Source organism: Aulonocara stuartgranti, assembly GCF_965226115.1.
Source record: "Aulonocara stuartgranti genome assembly, chromosome: 1".
NCBI classification, from domain to species: domain Eukaryota; kingdom Metazoa; phylum Chordata; class Actinopteri; order Cichliformes; family Cichlidae; genus Aulonocara; species Aulonocara stuartgranti.
In genome coordinates, this window is record NC_138939.1 from 25547503 (window position 1) to 25568224 (window position 20722).

At 38.1% G+C, this 20722-nt stretch overlaps 1 protein-coding gene and 1 long non-coding RNA gene across 2 annotated transcripts; both read right to left on the reverse strand.

Annotated features, from left to right (window-relative positions):
* Positions 1-9825: 9825 nt before the first annotated feature.
* On the reverse strand, positions 9826-13826 carry LOC309705371 (G2/M phase-specific E3 ubiquitin-protein ligase-like). The gene is made up of 9 exons (XM_082531156.1): positions 13677-13826; positions 13519-13610; positions 13241-13293; positions 11658-11697; positions 11482-11549; positions 11262-11348; positions 10868-11181; positions 10131-10303; positions 9826-9961 (listed from the first exon to the last, which is right to left on the reverse strand). Exons 5-8 carry the CDS (start codon positions 11493-11495, stop codon positions 10269-10271), a joined length of 450 nt encoding a protein of 149 aa, XP_082387282.1. The 5' UTR covers positions 11496-11549; positions 11658-11697; positions 13241-13293; positions 13519-13610; positions 13677-13826; the 3' UTR covers positions 9826-9961; positions 10131-10268.
* Positions 13827-13831: 5 nt separating this feature from the next.
* Positions 13832-14815, reverse strand: LOC309706100. Its single transcript, XR_014276677.1, has 3 exons — positions 14370-14815; positions 14065-14183; positions 13832-13983 (listed from the first exon to the last, which is right to left on the reverse strand). It is a non-coding gene; the product is annotated as an uncharacterized lncRNA (long non-coding RNA).
* Between the last annotated feature and the right edge of the window lie 5907 nt (positions 14816-20722).

Sequence of the window (20722 nt, forward strand, 5' to 3'; positions counted from 1 at the left end):
ACTGCATCTTTGCACATTGTCCCCCTGGCACACTTACGGCAATTACATCAAGTTCAGTGGTAGAATTATATATCCAACCTACCCAGCAGATGTAACCCATCCCATGCCATTAAGGCCAAAAAACTTTTTTTTTCTTTTAATACTTGACGATAATCTATAGTATTTTTTGGCATGTGAGTAGCTCTAATAATGCAAATCAGTTCAAATAATTCAAACAGTGAATGAATTTGCATGAAAGTGATGGAAATGTTCTCGTGCCCTGCCTTTTCACATACCCCAATAATTAGGTAAAACTTTTTCATTCACATTTCTACATACTAACATGAAGTAATAACAATGGCAAACACTGTAACAGTCTAAAGATTTTTGTGTTAATGTTCTCACTGTGAGCATCTAGCATAAAGTACTGCTTTGAATAAACAGACACATTATCAGAGCTGTAGAGTTTTACCAGGTGATGACTGAATCTTTGCAGCTTGCGTGACTGAAAATATCAAGTGTCAAAAAGAACCCACCTTACACACGTTAAGTGCCCTCAAATGGATGTGGTTTTGCTCAAGTGCTTTGCTTAAAAGACTTTATTCAAACAAACATGTCTTTGGACTGTGGGACGAAATCAGAGAACCTGAAGGAAAACCACACGTGGAGAACATGCAGACTGTGCACAGGAAGGCTCAAGCCAACAAGAGAAAACTTTTAGCTGTCAGGCAACAGTAACCACTACATTATTGTTCGGTCCCATATGAGATTAATTAGTTTTCAGGGCCTCAAATGGAAATGTGTGTTGTGATGTTTCACTGTCGTTGTAACTGCACTGTGATTTTGCTTTGCTTGCACGTCCCCAAAGTCTGAGGTTAGAAGGATTATGTCTTGGCAGGATTGTGTTCATCCTGTAATGCACAAAAGGTCCCACTATTTATTGAATCAAGGTTCAATTTTCCAATTCGAACAATGTATGAGACTTACACAATTCAACATGCAAAATCAATCTGTCTCTGTGTGGGACTGGAATCATGCCTTTATCACAGCTGAAGGGCACAAAGTGTGTTCTAAGTGTTCATTCTATTTGTTCAGCTCTTTGAATAAATTTCCTGTTATTCCAAGAACAGCTCAGGTCTGTGGCATGCTGGCAGAGGTTATTGTTGGAAGCAGCTGCAGAGTCCAGGAGTGACAGGCGCAAATACAGGGAACATAAAGAGGCCTTTAAGGTGCACAAATAGTTAATGTGGGCTAAGGGTCAATGACCTCTGCTATTGAGCAACCATGCCTGGTGACTGCACAGCCTTTTGCATGGGACAGAAATGCTATTACATATTGTATATGCATGTTTTCTGCACTTTCAGCATCTGAATCTGTTTCCCCTTTGTGGTGGGAATTGTCTGGTTTGTCAGCTTGTTAATTATTCTTTAGAAAATCTGTATTTATCTACATGTCACACTGACATCATTCACTTTGAGCTTGCAGTAAGGAGCATAGTTTCTAAAATGTTGAGCTCGTTTAGGAGATGTGTGAATTTTAGCGCTGAAATTTATAGGGGCAGATTTTCATACTGAGATTTTTATACATTATAAAAATGAAGGGGATCCCGTGGGAGTGCAGTCAGATTTCTTCATACCTAGTCAGCTTTAAAAGCCTACTGCTTTGACATATGCGCAGCTACAGCCTCAGAATTCACAGAACTTGGGCCCTTCGATGCCATGTGTTTGTGTAGAGGTGAAAAGTAAAAGAATTTTAGAGCTTTGTGGAGATTTCACTAGTGTGCCATTTATAGAAACCAGTTTACAGTTTGCTGCTGGAAACTGAAGAAAACGTCTCAGAATCCTGCAGCTATATGTCAATAAGCCCATAATATGCATTAAAATGTAGCCACAACACCCTTTTCTCACACAATCCCATCAATGAACACAACTGAAGTTTGACATTTTAGATACGAACTGATAGATAACCCAGCTCTTATTGACTGTAATGGGAAATGCAGGCAGCATTTCATCTGTGGTGCATAATACTTCATTTTTTTCTCAAGGTCAGCTAGCCAAGCTTTAACTACAAAGAGAAGATATTTGTGATGCTTTATAGTACCACTGTGAGTAGCTCAGAGGATAAGTTCTAGAGGATCCATCATAGTTTTTGAGTTTTTCATGTATGCACCCATACACAGTAACAATGAGAGCTAGGCAGTTCGCTGATTTCATGTAAAACACAAAATTTTAAATAATTTCAGACAACTTTCATTAGTGAAACATCTGCACAAATAATTTCTTCAGTTTTCTTTTTTTTGTCACCCTTGGAAAGTTTGATAAATGCCCTCTCACTCGTCAGTTCTCCAGATCAAAATGAATAAAACTAAGAGATTCAGATGGTGATGCTCAGTGATGTTAAACTAGCAAATTATACAGATAGCTCTGTGAAGATCTGCATGTAGAGGCAGCAGCCAAGGAGCAATTTCGCAGCATGATTAATCATGCCGATTCCATGGTGGGCTTCATTTTGAGGAAATAAAATATGTTCCTTCTGTTCAGTTTAAAATGATATTAGGGTTAATTTAGTGTTAACTAACATGAATATAAGGATACGGGGGTGTCCAACTTTCACTATACAAAAGTCTACGTATATACCAAGCACACACAACAGATATTTAATAAGATCCCCATGTCTACTGTATGTGTGTGTACTAGCTCTAATTGGGATTTAGAGAAAGTACTTTTAAATCTATTACTAAAACTACTAATATTGAGTGCACGGGGGTCAGGCCAAAATGATAATTGGATGATAAAATTGATTCTCACTTCTGTTTTATTTGCTTCAGGCCAAGGTTGTCCTATTTCTATTTCTTTTTCTATCCATCCAATTTCCCTCCATCTGTAGTAGAAGCTGGCCACCATCGGAGTGTGGAGGAGGTTATTCAGCAATCGTGCACCCACTCAGACGTGAGGGAATAAGCGGGGCGGAACACAGAGCTATTTTAGTTTAGCTCCTCTGTATCTAGGTCTAAGTGATTAAAACAGAGGCTTCCGCCAATATTCTTCTCAATGAAGGTGTTTTTAAATCGTCACTTCTCTCAAAGTCTCCAACAAAACTTTGAAAACTATTTTCTTTTATTGAGGATGGCTCCTTTTTGTTTGTTTGCTTTTTCCCCCTTGTACTGTCAGTAACACTGACAAATTATTATTTCCTCTACAGTATTTCTTGTCTTTTTTTCAGCTGGTACCCAATGCATAGTGCAAATGCCACATTGACTCTCATGGGCCTCACATCTAACCCAGATCCTTCTTTTAACTTGAAAAATTGCTCCTTGCGCTACCCACAAGGGACTGCAAAGAGGAATGTCTGGTATGCCCACCCTGCTCTATTAGGTTACTTATTGACTTTAGCATCTCTCTTACTTCATTTTCCATGTCTTACTCCCAGAGTCCTTCCTTGTTCACCCCTTCGATTCCATCCCCCTCCCAACCACCATACAGGTTGGCCAGTTTCAGCTTCAGCTTTCCACAGTCAACACTGCAAAGAGGTTTGTTATGGAGACCTAGTTAAAGCAGTGAGCACTGGGGCAAAGCCTTCTGGGGTTGGGCTGAATGGATGAGCTGTCAGGCAACCAGCTCTGTGATGAGAGACCCAGACTTCATGCAGGCTCAGATGGGGGAAGATACTGGTTTCTGTCAAACCCAGAGCAAAAGAGGGGCCCCACGTCTGAACTGCCCTGAAAAAAAAATGGGTGTGAAACTAGGAGGGGCGGGAGCCTGGAGAAATGCTAAGGGGCTGTCTGGGGAATATGGATATGGACTTCGTCTTCACTTTATCAAGTCCACCTGTGAAACACACACATCCAAAGCCACACAAGTGTACATATTCACATTGTTCAATGGGTACTTCACTGTATTTTAATTAGATGGTGTTACATCCCAGTACATGTTACTGAAACATTTCATTGTCAGTGCAATATTCTTGATCCTCCAGTGTCTATATTCTTTTTAACTCTGTCCATATTTCATTTCCATCTCTGGATTGTTTGTTCCAAGATGTACCGCTGGGAACTTGGGAAGTGACAAGAGACTCCTGAGGAAGAAAGAGAAAGTAGGAGGGGAGAATTGGAGAGGAGTATGTAGAGGGAATAAGGAGACAAACAGGGTTCCCAAGAGAGTGTGAACAGATGAGAGAATGATGGTGTCTGAGAGCAGGACGTGGAGTGACAACATAGAGAAGAATTAGTAGAAAGAGCAGAATGGGAACGAGTACAGAACTTAGAAAAGAGAAAAAAAATGACAGTATTGGGCAGAGATGATTAAAAAATATCATTCTGAGCACATGTGACTAATATAATGCTGTTTTTTGTTGGTTTTTACTATTTTTAGCTTCACAATGACACTGATTATAACTTTCTCCTGATATGCAGCATAGTCAGTGATTACAAAACACCTCATTTTATTTGAGAAACGATCTCATTTTATCTATCTTTGACGTTACAGTTTATCTGTTTGAAGCTAGAGACAGGATGTAAGAATTCTACAAGTATAAGTTCATAGTCTAACTTTCGAGTCTGAAAACAAAACAACCCCAAAATAGATCCTGCTGAAATGAAAAGCCTTACTTCATTAGCTGTGATGGACGTCAATGCAGCAGTTGAGATTGTTAACAAGCTGAATTAAATGCAGAACCATGAAAGCTGTGATGAGAATGTTTTGCATCAGCTTTTGGAGTATATACATATATGCACAGTAATAACTGAAAAAATCTTTATTTAAAAATCTGTGGATCACAGTTTGGTGAAGTTAATGATAGTTGAAATAAATATAACAAATGTTTTGGTATTCTGAATCCACTATCAAATGTGTCAATATAAAAAAAACCTGTTTAAACTGTAGAATTAAGATTGCTGAGTAGATAGATACAGTTTTAAAAATAAAAAGCGCGTGCTCTAAAAAGCGTAAAATCATACCCTACTTAAAATGAGATGTTATCCTCAACATGAAAAAGTTGCAAAAACCAAGGTAAAGTGCATACAATAGTATTATGACTTCACTAGAATAGTCAGTGACATCTTTGAATCTTGATATATTTATTTACTGCAAAATAGTAATGAAATGAGTGCAAATAACATGCACATGAATTCAGCAATAGGCTAGAATAAAGGGGCACAAAGTAGCAGACGTATTGAGAAACTACACCACGCTTGAAGACAGGCAGGAGAGAAAAGTAGAACTGGCAGAGTTGAGAGGAGCAAAAGCAGGAAAACATCAGTGGAGAACTCATCACAATGCAGTGCAGCAGAGCAGCTCCCGGCCTGCACCACAGGAATCTCATCTTCAGGGCTCGGAGCAGGTAATAGGAATGCTCTAGCCATTAATGCTGGGAGAAGAAGAACAGGAAAAACCCTGTGTTCTCTGTTGAAGCCTTAGCCTTTCTATTGCCCACCTCTGATTCAGCAGCAAGCCACACCAGCACACCTAAAAGAAATGGATTAAAAGCAGTTCAGAACTCACATTGTGCCCAACTTACATACAGTGTCCTGCAAAACAAGACAGTGAAAACATATAAATACACCTTAAAAATGGGAGGTATTGCTCCTGCTTTGTTTCAGTTGTAAGACCATACATGGAACCCTTGTTTATGCAGTCTTCTGCATATCTATCTACGGTGGCTGGGAAGTGCAAATCGCAACAAATTAAAAAACCGCAACAAATTACAAAAACCCCACAACAAATTACAAAAAGCCCACAACAAATTACAAAAACCCCACAACAAATTACAAAAAGCCCACAACAAATTACAAAACCCCCACAACAAATTACAAAAAGCCCACAACAAATTACAAAAACCCCACAACAAATTACAAAAAGCCCACAACAAATTACAAAAACCCCACAACAAATTACAAAAACCCCACAACAAAATACAAAAAGCCCACAACAAATTACAAAAAGCCCACAACAAAATACAAAAACCCCACAACAAAATACAAAAAGCCCACAACAAATTACAAAAAGCCCACAACAAAATACAAAAAGCCCACAACAAAATACAAAAAGCCCACAACAAAATACAAAAAGCCCACAACAAATTACAAAAACCCACAACAAATTAAAATAAACCCGCAACAAATTAAAAATCCTTGACGGAAAGGGATTGTCTGAAATACCGGAAGTGACACAACGATTAGGCTTACTCCATATTTGTAGCTCAGAAAAGTGATTCGGGATGTAAACAAACGTCGAGAAACGCACTCCTCACAGCGCTTCCTCATTACCCTGACCGTGCTCGCTGCACTAAACATAGATGGAAAATGTTTTGTCCGTTTTGTGGCGTTAGCTTCTGCCTCTTCACCCCTTTTTGTGCTTCCTGTGGACGGTCTCTGGAGCTTTTGCGGGACACAGACCAGGCCGAAGGATCAGACAAGCTACAGTGCTGCATTAAATATTTCAACGAAGGTCACTCATATAGTGTTATCATGGACATGATGTTAACTTTGCATGGTGTAAAGATGAGTTTAAGGAGTCTTAAAAGTAAACTCAATAATGCTGGACTTTACCGAAGAAAACATTTTCACTCCAGAACAACAATCATTAACGCAATCAGAGCGGAGCTTCAAGGACCTGGGCGATTGTTTGGGTATCGAACAATGTGGCAGGTACTTAAACAAAAGCATCATCTTAAAGTGAAGAGGGATGATGTGATGAAAATACTCCGGGAGCTTAATCCTCATGGATGCCAGATGAGAACACGCAGAAGATTCATTAGGAGAACCTATCATTCGCTGGGACCCAACTACATGTGGCATGCTGATGGTTATGACAAGCTCAAACCATTCGGTTTGGCCATTTCAGGGTGCATTGATGGATTTTCACGCAAGGTTTTGTGGCTAGAATGTGGACCAACCAATAATAATCCAGTGGTCATAGCTTACTATTACTTGTCATGTGTTGGGAGCCTTGGTGTTGTACCGATGAGACTGAGAACTGACTGTGGGACAGAAAACGGCATTATGGCTGCAGTTCAGTGCGCACTACGTCACCATCATGATGACCACTTCAGCGGAGAGTCCAGTCACATGTTTGGTTCATCAACGAATAACCAGCGAATTGAGTCCTGGTGGTCCATATATCGAAAAGGAAGGTAAATATAACATTTAAGTTTGCCTGATATTTAAAGGTGTAACAAATTTGAATGTTGTGCAAAAGTTGATTTATAGTCAGTCTGCCCCAGGGCAGCTGTGGCTACAACTGTAGCTGCCTCCACCAGTGTATGAATGTGAGAGTGAATGAATACTGGAATTGTAAAGTGCTTTGAGGGCCTCGAAAAGTGCTATATAAATGCAATCCATTATTATTATTATTATTATTATTATTATTATTATTATTATTATTATTATTATTATTTCAGTAATTCAACTTAAAAAGTAAAACCGATATTAAATACTCATTATTTGCCAAACTAGACATTTTTAGCCCATTTAGTAATTATGATGATTATGATTTTGAACTTAAGAAAACCCAACTTCAAAACCAGAATATTGTGAAAAGGTTAAATATTTTAGACTTAAAGTGCCACTCTGCTATGAGCTAATTAATTCAAATCATCTGCAAAGGGTTCCTGAGCCTCTAAATGGTCTTTCTAATTTAGGACGACTCACAGGATGGACATGACTGCTGTCCTGACAGCTGTGGGGAAAAAAAACACATAATTGACACCCTCCATAAAGAACACCTTAAAAGACGTTGGCTGTTCCCAGAGACTATCAAAGCACATTAATAGAAAGTTTTGTCCAATGTAAGTGTGGATGAAAGGGGTGTCACATAGTGTAGTGGCTAAGACCGCAAGGCTGCTACTGAAGCATCCTGGTCTTCCATAACACCTCAACACATCCACAGACTGATAGCATCCATACCACGCTGCATGGAGGCAGTAATTTATGCAAAAAGGACCCAAACAAATAGAACATGTTTTTCATAAGTTCTACGTCTTAATTATTAACATTATAACAAATACTTGAAATGCCTCACTTTGTATGTAATGAGTCAATATTGGTAATTTCACATTTAATTTGAATTACTAAAATAAATGAACTTTTGCACATTACTCAAATGTTTTCGATTTTTGCCTGTATGCAATCCCTTTCAATAGAAAACATTTAAACTGACTGGAGTCTATATATGATTCAGTTAAAATGAACTGTAAAGTGCCATGCGATGACATGTTGTGAAACGATGCCATGTAAACTAACTAAACTATTTCTAAACAATTTTTTTTTAACAATTTCTGTAGGGCTCAGTTTTGGTTGGAGCTGTTTGCGGATCTTCGAGACGCTGGATACTTCAATGGAAGTCATGAGCATCAGTGCCTTTTGAGATTTTGCTTCACTGACATTGTTCAGAAGGATCTTGATGAATGTGTGAAGTTGTGGAACACTCATCGGATTCGTCCTTCAAGAACAGCTTCATGTCCAGGAGGCGTGCCAAATGAACTGTACTACCTACCCCACAGGTAATGGATAATAATGATCAAATAATTACTTTGTGTAAACCTATATTAATGCAATTGTCTTCCATTGACCACAGATACGGCTCCAGGGACTGTGGATTCCTGATTCAACAATCTGAACTGGACACTTTTCCTGAGTCTAGGTTGTCAGTAGTTGTATGTGGGGACTCAAACATACAGGAGTATCTGGATTTTGTAATGGAGCAAAATCATTTTCAAAAGCCAGTCTGCTGGGAGTCTGCCACTGAACTTTACATGAAGTTATTAGAAATTGCAAATTTCTAAAAAAAAAAACCCAAAAAAACCAACCTTTTTTTTTTTGGTTTTTTACCAAAACCTATAGCATATGCTGTATTTTTGGACTAGGCTACATGAGTTGGCTGAAGATGCCAAAAGTTTAAGTTAGTGTTTGTAAAAGCACATTCTTACTGCAATGTCTTGCAAATTGTGATGCTTGTTTAGCTGATGGAAGTTGAGATACAGTCCTGAACATTTCGATAAATAATAAAATCAAATCTTGCACTGTATTGTGGGTTTATTACAACTTTTAAGAGTAGAACAGGGTGCACTTTTAAATGCCTTTACTTTTAGCGGCACTGTCAAACCTTTGAACAAATCAAGTCAAGCCATTGTATTTTCAATCTCCTTTGAACATATGTACCTACATTTTAGAATAAAAAAAACACGCTCAAATACATAACTGATTTCTGGATAAGTCCTGTATCAAAAAAACCTACAGAATTTACAATGTAATGCCAAGAAGAAGCAGCTGTAAGTGACTGGGTTATCTAATAAAATTACACCTGGTAAACCAAAATGGATTTGTGCTGTACCACTAGTATGTCCCACCTTCTCCTATTCATAACATATTTTAAAAAAATCTTGACTTAAAAACTAGAGAAACAAATCAACAGCAGGTTTGAAATACAAGGCCAGACATCCTAGAAACATCCAAATCCTGGGGAGTTTTGAATTCCAAAATCCATGTTGGATTTAAACACAGAATATGAGGTTGTCATGGGTAGTTTCAATAAGTTTAAGCATGTATTTGCCATCGGGAATAAAGAGTCATCCAGGAACTGTAGGCTTGGTAGTGGATCTAATCCAGAAGGTGGCAGTGATGTTAGCCCAGTTGCAAACATCAGAACATCGCCCACCGACACAGCAGTTTGTGATTCTGCAAAGAATTAAAAAAAAATAAAAAAATTATATATGTATATGTGAATTCAACACATTGTCTTGTAATGAGTACTAAAAGAAATACTGGTATAAACCTTCACAGTCCAGCAGATAGTCTGACCAGTAGCCCACAGTTTGACTTTCCAGATGTCTCCTGTTACTTCCAGATGGGCTGAAGTCAGGTTTGAAAAGTCTCTCAAGTTCAAGAGCTGTGAGTTTCTTTTCCATGTGACACAGGACCGGGGAAAGCAAAGTAGGGTGTTGCTGGAGCGCACTCAGGAAATTAAGTGCTGAAAGACCCTCTTTAAATCTAAAGAATGAGGAGAACTTTGTGTCATTTACCAGTTCATAATACATGCATAAACTATGGACACACTTTGAACTTTGGAAACCTTGGAGAATGTAAAACATTTCAGTTGGAAATTATAGAATTATTGTTATGACGGTGTTGTGCATAGTCTCTTCTATAATAGTCTTACCTGTCAATTACAGATGAGTTTCGAGCAATTATATACCACCGGAGATAGTCAGACACAATGCCTTTCTTTTCCTCAACTGTGGAAACATGCCTTAGACAACCAGCCACCTGTAGCATAGTACTGTGTTTTATGACACAGTCACGCAGGACATCCACTGAACCAGCACTGTCGATCTGAAAAACCCATAAAAATGGACATACACAATGTAAGCTTACGTGTCTGATTTTCATTCCTGTTTTTTTCCCTACACAAAGAAAGAAGATTTTAATTTCATACAGATGAAGAAACTATAGTTCTATCCTGCATTCAAATCCTGCGCTGTCCTCACCTCTAGTAAAGCTTTCCCTATGTCGTCATCTGTGACTGAGGCAACTGTTGCTTTTACTGAAGTCTGGCCTGCAAGATAATGTACCAGCTCTTCTGACAGGAAATGGGGCCCTGGACCACCATGCACAACTGACACTGCTATCATCTTTCCTGCTAGGTAGTAGTCATCCTCTCTTACAGCTGTGAATGAATACAGTAAATGATAAACTCTCTCACACACACACACCTCTCTCTATCAATCGATCAGAGCCGATCGATGTCAGATCAATCGACCAGATAGACATACTAATGCTGTGTTGAAATAATCCAAAAAAAATGAGTTGCTTCTGATAATAATTAAAAACAAATTGATTTACAAGTCCCAAAAATGTTTTTAAATTAAGTTTATCAAAGATCTGATCATTGCATACCCTTTGCATTGTAGACGAGGAATCGATGTCCTTCTGGTCCATCAAAAATGGGACGATCTTTCATGTGTTTCATTAGCAGACTCAAAAACTCTCGTTTTGGGCCACCTACATCAAGTCCTTCTTCTAGAATGCCAGCATCATCAGTAAATTTAACCAACATGTCATTGGTTTCAGAGTATGACAACCGCCTGAAACCTCTGACTGCTCCATCCCAGACATTTGCTCTTGAGATGTTGAATCTGCTGACACTTCCATGATGAATAGCACTGGATAAGTTTGCAATGATGTCAGGTAGAGTAATGTTAACGTCTTCCCTGTAATCACAAAAATGAAAGACAGAATGCAAGACTATACAATTTAGCGTTGTTATTTGAAGTATTATTTGATATTTTACAGTGTTTTGGAATCCATCGGTGAAGCAACTTCAACCAGCTCTTCATCCTCGTCCTCAATGCAGGGGGCACACAGGTCTGCATATTTACTGTTGAGAAATTATAATTCCAACATTTGAAAAACTTGTGTTGACCCTATAACTATCTTTACCCATTTCACAAACCCAAACGTGTACTGTAGTTACAGGTTTAAAATTACGTATAAGACACAATTTTATTTACCTATAGGGACTCATGACTGGATTTGTTTCGTTTTGGTGATCAAGATCCTCTGTATCAGATATTACAATCTGAAAAACAAGAACAACAAAGATTGCATACTGTACATAAACATACATAGCATTGTATTATTTCAACAATAGCAAAAAACCTCATGCTGACATAAATTGCCCAAATACCTGACATGGCTGTATGGTAGATGAAGGTCCTGGAGCATGTCTGAAACAGAATTGGAATTAAAATGTCCAGATAAGAAGCTCATACAGTTTTATATTTTTTATGATACCAACATTATAAAAATGCTATGAAACCAATAAATATTTGTATTAGGGCGGGGCAATAAAATAACAATATGTATTGCACTATACTTTTTTCTCAATGAAAATATGAGACTATTGCAATAGAGCTATCCATCCATTTTACATGCTGCTTATTCCTCTAATCCCTCTTTTTTTCATTGACATAAGAATAGTCAATCCTTATCAAGTTGCGCAGCAACCAATTGCTATGGGAACAGCGTCATGTCCAGTTAGGGTGACTTGTTACCTGCAGCACAGTGAAGTAGCAACACCACCCGTGGAGATGTTTGGGCACCATTTACATCTAAACAAACCATTAAAATAAATATACAAGGAGAGATTAGGAGAATTTGCTTTTATTTCTGCATGGTCCTGGGTCGTTGACCCAGCGTTTTGTGTTTATTCTGATTTTGTATTAGTTTCGGGTTGAACCTGAAGTTTGGTGTATATTCAGCCCTACCTGTGTCTGTCCTTGGTGCTCTGTTCATGTCCCCGTGTTGTGTTGTAAATCAGTCTGTGTGTTTCCTGCTTTACTTTGAAGGCTCGTGTTCTGGACTTCCTGTTCTATTCTGACGGTCTGTGTCTGTTATTGTGTTCAGCTTGTGTCCTCCAGTCATCATGTGTATTCAGATCAGCTGTTCTTCCCTCCTGTGTGCGATTACCCGATTACCTTGTGTATGTGTGTGTGTATATAGTGGGTGTCGGTCTGTGTTCGTTGTCGGCTCGTCTGCGTTCTATGGTGTTCCGTTCCTGTCTCTCTGCCCCGCACCCCTTTTGCATGGTCTCAGGTTTGTCATTTAGTTCTCCCCAGTTTAGGTTTCTGCAGTTGTTTTGTCATGCCTCACTGCCTGTTTTTGCCACAGCAATACTTGTAAATAAACACTCGAATCATCAGTCACTGCCGCATTTTGGGTCCTCCTTTTCCCCCACACCACACGGCTCACCCCGCCAGCCGTGACAATTTCTTAGCTTATTCATATGATATTGACAAAAACTGTCAATTTTATGTCTGTTCTCCTGTAAAACTTACTGTAAACTAAGATTTATTTTTAGAATCATTCTTTTTGGTTTTTAAATGTAATTGACCAAGCAATTGAGTGATATGGTGTTTGTTGTCTTTTGAAACTGGAAATCTTTATCCCTGACTTTTTATCTAGTTTTTAACATGTACCTTTTTTTAGTTATCTGAAAGGAATGTAATATGGTAATACATCTGTCTGTCTGAACGTATGACAGGAAATAAATATTTAAATCAAAACAAGCTTCTGAGGATTTCACATCTTACTTATGAGCAACGGCACATTTAATATGTACAAATCTAGCTGTTTATATTGTGATATTTATTTATTTATTATTTATCTATTTATATTATCAATATTCCCTGAAATAAAACAAAGAAATATTGTGACATATTGTATTGCCCAACTCTAATATATAGCAGAACAAGCTCTGAAATAACTTACTCCTTCTCTGCATGTTTACCATTAGGGGTACTCTGGTCTTGTGGTTTGAAAACCTAAGATGAAAAATATGCACTTTTCAAAGCTTTCAACAACTTCGTATTGCATTTAGTTCATCAAAATAATAATAATAATTTTTTTAAAGAACATACAATCACACAATGAAAATAATCCACCCATGGATGTTACAGAATTATGATCATTATAGAGAAAAAAATAGAGCACTCAGCCTGGGCCACTCACAGGCCTCTGGCATGGTGGAGGGGGGAAAAGGTACACACCAATGTGTCTGCCTGGTTGAACTCAGCTGTGCTTCTTGATGTAATCACAATCTCAGGGTCTGAGTCTGAGGTACCATCCTCTGCAATCAGAGCTGAGAAAATAAACACATTATTAGTTGTTGTATATGTAAATACATCAAAATATAAAATTAACAAACCTTGTTTGAAGTGGCTCTCTGGGCAAATGAAAAGAGAAATCCTGTTGTAGTTCTTTCCTATTTCATCTTTGTAGTCTGCCAGTCGGAATGGCCTTTCTGTCCCAGGCACATTTATCACCTCTGTGCAGTCGGGATACAAAAGGACATATGGTCCCTCCACCAAGTCCTTGTTGAATGTTATCATTTTTTCTACAGCCTGCTTCAGGAGGTCAGGGGCTGTAATTTCGGGGCTAATAAATAAGGGCAGTGTTTTCCCTCTTAGCGGTTTTAAGTCCGTTTGTTGTTTCGCCATTATTCCTATATTGATCTAGAAACAAATAATAAAAGCAAGATCACTTTAAGAATAATTGCCAAATCCTCGTTTATAAATTTACCTGTGATGGCTTACCTTGACAGGTTTACTCTGTTGCTTGAGTTTTAATTTTGCTCCACAGTTGAAGGCTTGACGCTCTTTGGATTTTGATTTTTTGTACTCCATGAACTGCTTGTATGACGGACATGTTTGTTCTGGTTGAATGAAAAACGTTTAACATCAAAACGGGGTTATAAGCACTCTCCATTACTAAACGTAGACGAGAATACAGTATAAGGAAACATAAAAAGAAACAAAAGCCAAAATGGTAAATAAACGTGCTATTTAACTGAAATAGTATAGACTGAAGAGAAAAAAAGTGAGTAATATATCAAAATTACTTTGTTCAGAATTTTTTGTATGTTTTGATGTCCCTGGGGAGTCTGATCCTTCGGCCTGGTCTGTGTCCCGCAAAAGCTCCAGAGACCGTCCACAGGAAGCACAAAAAGGGGTGAAGAGGCAGAAGCTAACGCCACAAAACGGACAAAACATTTTCCATCTATTTTTAATGCAGCGAGCACGGTCAGGGTAATGAGGAAGCGCTGTGAGGAGTGCGTTTCTCGACGTTTGTTTACATCCCGAATCACTTTTCTGAGCTACAAATATGGAGTAAGCCTAATCGTTGTGTCACTTCCGGTATTTCAGACAATCCCTTTCCGTCAAGGATTTTTAATTTGTTGCGGGTTTATTTTAATTTGTTGTGGGTTTTTGTAATTTGTTGTGGGCTTTTTGTATTTTGTTGTGGGGGTTTTGTAATTTGTTGTGGGCTTTTTGTAATTTGTTGTGGGCTTTTTGTATTTTGTTGTGGGGTTTTTGTAATTTGTTGTGGGCTTTTTGTATTTTGTTTTTGTATTTTGTTGTGGGGGTTTTGTATTTTGTTGTGGGCTTTTTGTATTTTGTTGTGGGGTTTTTGTAATTTGTTGTGGGCTTTTTGTATTTTGTTGTGGGGTTTTTGTAATTTGTTGTGGGCTTTTTGTAATTTGTTGTGGGGGTTTTGTAATTTGTTGTGGGTTTTTGTAATTTGTTGTGGGCTTTTTGTATTTTGTTGTGGGGGTTTTGTAATTTGTTGTGGGCTTTTTGTAATTTGTTGTGGGCTTTTTGTATTTTGTTGTGGGGTTTTTGTAATTTGTTGTGGGCTTTTTGTATTTTGTTTTTGTATTTTGTTGTGGGGGTTTTGTATTTTGTTGTGGGCTTTTTGTATTTTGTTGTGGGGGTTGTGTAATTTGTTGTGGGGGTTTTGTAATTTGTTGTGGGCTTTTTGTAATTTGTTGTGGGCTTTTTGTATTTTGTTGTGGGCTTTTTGTATTTTGTTGTGGGGTTTTTGTAATTTGTTGTGGGCTTTTTGTATTTTGTTGTGGGCTTTTTGTATTTTGTTGTGGGGTTTTTGTAATTTGTTGTGGGCTTTTTGTATTTTGTTTTTGTATTTTGTTGTGGGGGTTTTGTATTTTGTTGTGGGGGTTTTGTAATTTGTTGTGGGCTTTTTGTATTTTGTTGTGGGCTTTTTGTATTTTGTTGTGGGGGTTTTGTAATTTGTTGTGGGCTTTTTGTAATTTGTTGTGGGCTTTTTGTATTTTGTTTTTGTATTTTGTTGTGGGGGTTTTGTATTTTGTTGTGGGGGTTTTGTAATTTGTTGTGGGCTTTTTGTATTTTGTTGTGGGCTTTTTGTATTTTGTTGTGGGGTTTTTGTAATTTGTTGTGGGCTTTTTGTATTTTGTTTTTGTATTTTGTTGTGGGGGTTTTGTATTTTGTTGTGGGTTTTTGTAATTTGTTGTGGGCTTTTTGTATTTTGTTGTGGGGGTTTTGTAATTTGTTGTGGGTTTTTGTAATTTGTTGTGGGCTTTTTGTATTTTGTTGTGGGGGTTTTGTAATTTGTTGTGGGCTTTTTGTAATTTGTTGTGGGCTTTTTGTATTTTGTTGTGGGGTTTTTGTAATTTGTTGTGGGCTTTTTGTATTTTGTTTTTGTATTTTGTTGTGGGGGTTTTGTATTTTGTTGTGGGCTTTTTGTATTTTGTTGTGGGGGTTGTGTAATTTGTTGTGGGGGTTTTGTAATTTGTTGTGGGCTTTTTGTAATTTGTTGTGGGCTTTTTGTATTTTGTTGTGGGCTTTTTGTATTTTGTTGTGGGGTTTTTGTAATTTGTTGTGGGCTTTTTGTATTTTGTTGTGGGCTTTTTGTATTTTGTTGTGGGGTTTTTGTAATTTGTTGTGGGCTTTTTGTATTTTGTTTTTGTATTTTGTTGTGGGGGTTTTGTATTTTGTTGTGGGCTTTTTGTATTTTGTTGTGGGGGTTGTGTAATTTGTTGTGGGGGTTTTGTAATTTGTTGTGGGCTTTTTGTAATTTGTTGTGGGCTTTTTGTATTTTGTTGTGGGCTTTTTGTATTTTGTTGTGGGGTTTTTGTAATTTGTTGTGGGCTTTTTGTATTTTGTTGTGGGCTTTTTGTATTTTGTTGTGGGCTTTTTGTAATTTGTTGTGGGCTTTTTGTATTTTGTTGTGGGCTTTTTGTATTTTGTTGTGGGGTTTTTGTAATTTGTTGTGGGCTTTTTGTATTTTGTTGTGGGCTTTTTGTATTTTGTTGTGGGGTTTTTGTAATTTGTTGTGGGCTTTTTGTATTTTGTTGTGGGCTTTTTGTATTTTGTTGTGGGGGTTTTGTATTTTGTTGTGGGGGTTTTGTAATTTGTTGTGGGGGTTTTGTAATTTGTTGTGGGCTTTTTGTAATTTGTTGTGGGCTTTTTGTAATTTGTTGTGGGCTTTTTGTATTTTGTTGTGGGCTTTTTGTATTTTGTTGTGGGGGTTTTGTAATTTGTTGTGGGGGTTTTGTAATTTGTTGTGGGGGTTTTGTAATTTGTTGTGGGCTTTTTGTAATTTGTTGTGGGCTTTTTGTATTTTGTTGTGGGGGTTTTGTATTTTGTTGTGGGGGTTTTGTAATTTGTTGTGGGGGTTTTGTAATTTGTTGTGGGCTTTTTGTATTTTGTTGTGGGGGTTTTGTAATTTGTTGTGGGCTTTTTGTAATTTGTTGTGGGCTTTTTGTATTTTGTTGTGGGCTTTTTGTATTTTGTTGTGGGCTTTTTGTAATTTGTTGTGGGGGTTTTGTAATTTGTTGTGGGCTTTTTGTAATTTGTTGTGGGCTTTTTGTATTTTGTTGTGGGGTTTTTGTAATTTGTTGTGGGCTTTTTGTATTTTGTTGTGGGCTTTTTGTATTTTGTTGTGGGGTTTTTGTAATTTGTTGTGGGCTTTTTGTATTTTGTTGTGGGCTTTTTGTAATTTGTTGTGGGGTTTTTGTAATTTGTTGTGGGGTTTTTGTATTTTGTTGTGGGGTTTTTGTAATTTGTTGTGGGCTTTTTGTATTTTGTTGTGGGCTTTTTGTATTTTGTTTTTGTATTTTGTTGTGGGGGTTTTGTAATTTGTTGTGGGGGTTTTGTAATTTGTTGTGGGCTTTTTGTAATTTGTTGTGGGCTTTTTGTAATTTGTTGTGGGCTTTTTGTAATTTGTTGTGGGCTTTTTGTATTTTGTTGTGGGGTTTTTTAATTTGTTGCGGTTTTTTAATTTGTTGCGATTTGCACTTCCCAGCCACCGTATCTATCAGTTTCTTGAAGCTCACAGATTAAGCTGGAACTACAAATAGAGGCATGTTTACACTAGCTCTTACTATGCTCCAGTTATCTTCAGGTTGACATTGTTGAAGATTTCAAGGAACACAATACACAATCTCTTTATAGTGTGTGCTTTCATCTTTTATTCTAAAAAGAATTACCAGAAAACAATTTCATGAGGTTATATTTTTCGAGATCATTTACAAGGAAGCCTTGATAAGATAACCCCATTTTCAGTTCTCTGTAGCTCCTTTGAAAGAAAAACAAAGAAAATTTAAGTGTTTTACATTTTAAAAAGTCACTCATGGGTGGGCTGTATTGCGTGTCTGTGCATTCTGGGATTAAAAACAAAAAAGGATTTAACAGATTTGATAGTTATCTAAATCTACTGCAAATTTGTAATGTCAGTGTTGAGATAAGTATAGCTGGTAGGGTGCCTGAAAATATAATAATATGCAGACTCACCAAATCTGTTCAGTTTAGCTTAGCTTCCTCAATGCCATATTCAAAGAAAAAAAAGCATAACTACCTCATCTACCTCATGTTTCACTGCAGATTCATGTCAGTCAAGATACTGATCTGTTTTAGGGAGATGATTTTTTTAGGGAGCCACAACCATCTATTTCCTCCAAATTATTAATCTAAGCAAAACATTTTCTATCAGAACAATGTAAAACAAACAATTAAACAAATAAAAAGACCAACTTGTCCAATTTTCTCAAAATTATTTAAGACACTCAAGATATGTAAACACTTTACCAAGGGTGATTTTTGTTGCTGTTTTGGTTTTTTTGGCCTCTTTTGGTGTCTGTGATACTTTAACTCACAAAGATCGAGAGGTTACAGCTGCAGGACAGGGGCTGTGGCACCAAAGCTGTTATTTTGCAGACATTTTTGTGTTTGCAGACAGTTATTCTATTCATTGCGCAAAGCCTATGTTTATTCAACTATTATACATTTCCATCAAACATGCCTTGTCTATGAGAAAGGGCTTTGTTTATTCATATTTTGGTGGGCTAACTAACCCTTAGTTAGTTAAGGCGTGCAGCTCTGATCATGACACCATCTGTTTGCCTGTGTTCAAAAATGTTAAAAGCAAGGAGTCAACATGCTCACGTTTGGCAAAAATGGGCCGATGTCTTTCAACAATACCTTCTACACCGTCTTTTTCTAAGAGTGCAGTGTGGTTTTTTTCCCTTAATTTGGGAGGTACTTAGGTGTCATTCATAATTAAACTTTGACCAGATTGCTAGGTCAGACACTAAGTCAGTTGTTCATTAAGAAGGCATCTTCGAAATGAAGATGCTTGTCTCTCTTCCTGCTAACTAATCAGCAGCATAATCAGCTCAGTCTGTTTCATGGTCCTTTGTGAACAGTGGAGTTGAAGCCATGTATGCCAGCTTTTCTAGGTGGCAATCGCCATCACTCTGTAAGTAGATCAATTGTTATTGAGCGAGTGTCTCTCATTGCTTTTCCATATTTGTGAAATCCTGGCATGGATTTAAGTTTTCCCTTGGACCAGTTCATCTGGTCATAATCAGATTTTTTTAAAATCAGTTTTCGTTCTTGAAGGTTAATATTACCTCCAAATCATTTCTGTTCTGTCGTTTGGGTTAACGTTGACTTAATGCGTGCAGCTCTGATCCTGACACCATCTGTTTGCCTTTTCTCTGCTTTGCCTTTTTCCCCCCTCACAGCCAACAATATGCAACAGCTATTTTCCTGCAAGTACAGGACAGTCACAGCGTGACTAAACAAGATTTCACAGAGACAATAGTTATTTGGCCCAAACATCAGCTAAAAATCAGCCGCAACTGCCAGCTTCTTCTTTTTTTTTCTGTCAGGGAAATGCTGCATTCTGCTGCACTGCACCCCAGCCAACATTTATATGTGGGGCCCATATGGTTTGGAAATGGGCTGAAAAATGGGCCCCATATAGGATTGTCCGCGGGTTCCGTAATGGCCCCATGTTAAATGCCCATATAGGTGTTATATTGGTAAAATCTAGGAACTAAATGGGCCCCAACTGGGCAACATACACAGAAACCCACCCGGGCCCCATCTTTTAATTTTTTTTGGGTACCATGTGGGCACCACATAGGCTAAAAAGTGGGTTTTAAGTGGGATTGTCCGCGGGTTCCATAATGGCCCCATTTTATAAGCCCATCTTGGTGTTATATTGGCAAAATCTAGGAACTAAATGGGCCCCAACTGGGCAACATACACAGAAACCCACCCAGGCCCCATCTTTCAAGTTTTTTGTGGGTACCACGTGGGCACCACATAGGCTAAAAAGTGGGTTTTAAGTGGGATTGTCCGCGGGTTCCATAATGGCCCCATTTTATAAGCCCATCTTGGTTTTATATTGGTAAAATCTAGGAACTAAATGGGCCCCAACTGGGCAACATACACAGAAACCCACCCAGGCCCCATCTTTCAAGTTTTTTGTGGGTACCACGTGGGCACCACATAGGCTAAAAAGTGGGTTTTAAGTGGGATTGTCCGCGGGTTCCATAATGGCCCCATTTTATAAGCCCATCTTGGTTTTATATTGGTAAAATCTAGGAACTAAATGGGCCCCAAATGGGCAACATACACAGAAACCCACCCAGGCCCCATCTTTCAAGTTTTTTGTGGGTACCACGTGGGCACCACATAGGCTAAAAAGTGGGTTTTAAGTGGGATTGTCCGCGGGTCCATAATGGCCCCATTTTATAAGCCCATCTTGGTTTTATATTGGTAAAATCTAGGAACTAAATGGGCCCCAAATGGGCAACATACACAGAAACCCACCCAGGCCCCATCTTTCAAGTTTTTTGTGGGTACCACGTGGGCACCACATAGGCTAAAAAGTGGGTTTTAAGTGGGATTGTCCGCGGGTTCCATAATGGCCCCATTTTATAAGCCCATCTTGGTTTTACATTGGTAAAATCTAGGAACTAAATGGGCCCCAACTGGGCAACATACACAGAAACCCACCCAGGCCCCATCTTTCAAGTTTTTTGTGGGTACCACGTGGGCACCACATAGGCTAAAAAGTGGGTTTTAAGTGGGATTGTCCGCGGGTTCCATAATGGCCCCATTTTATAAGCCCATCTTGGTTTTA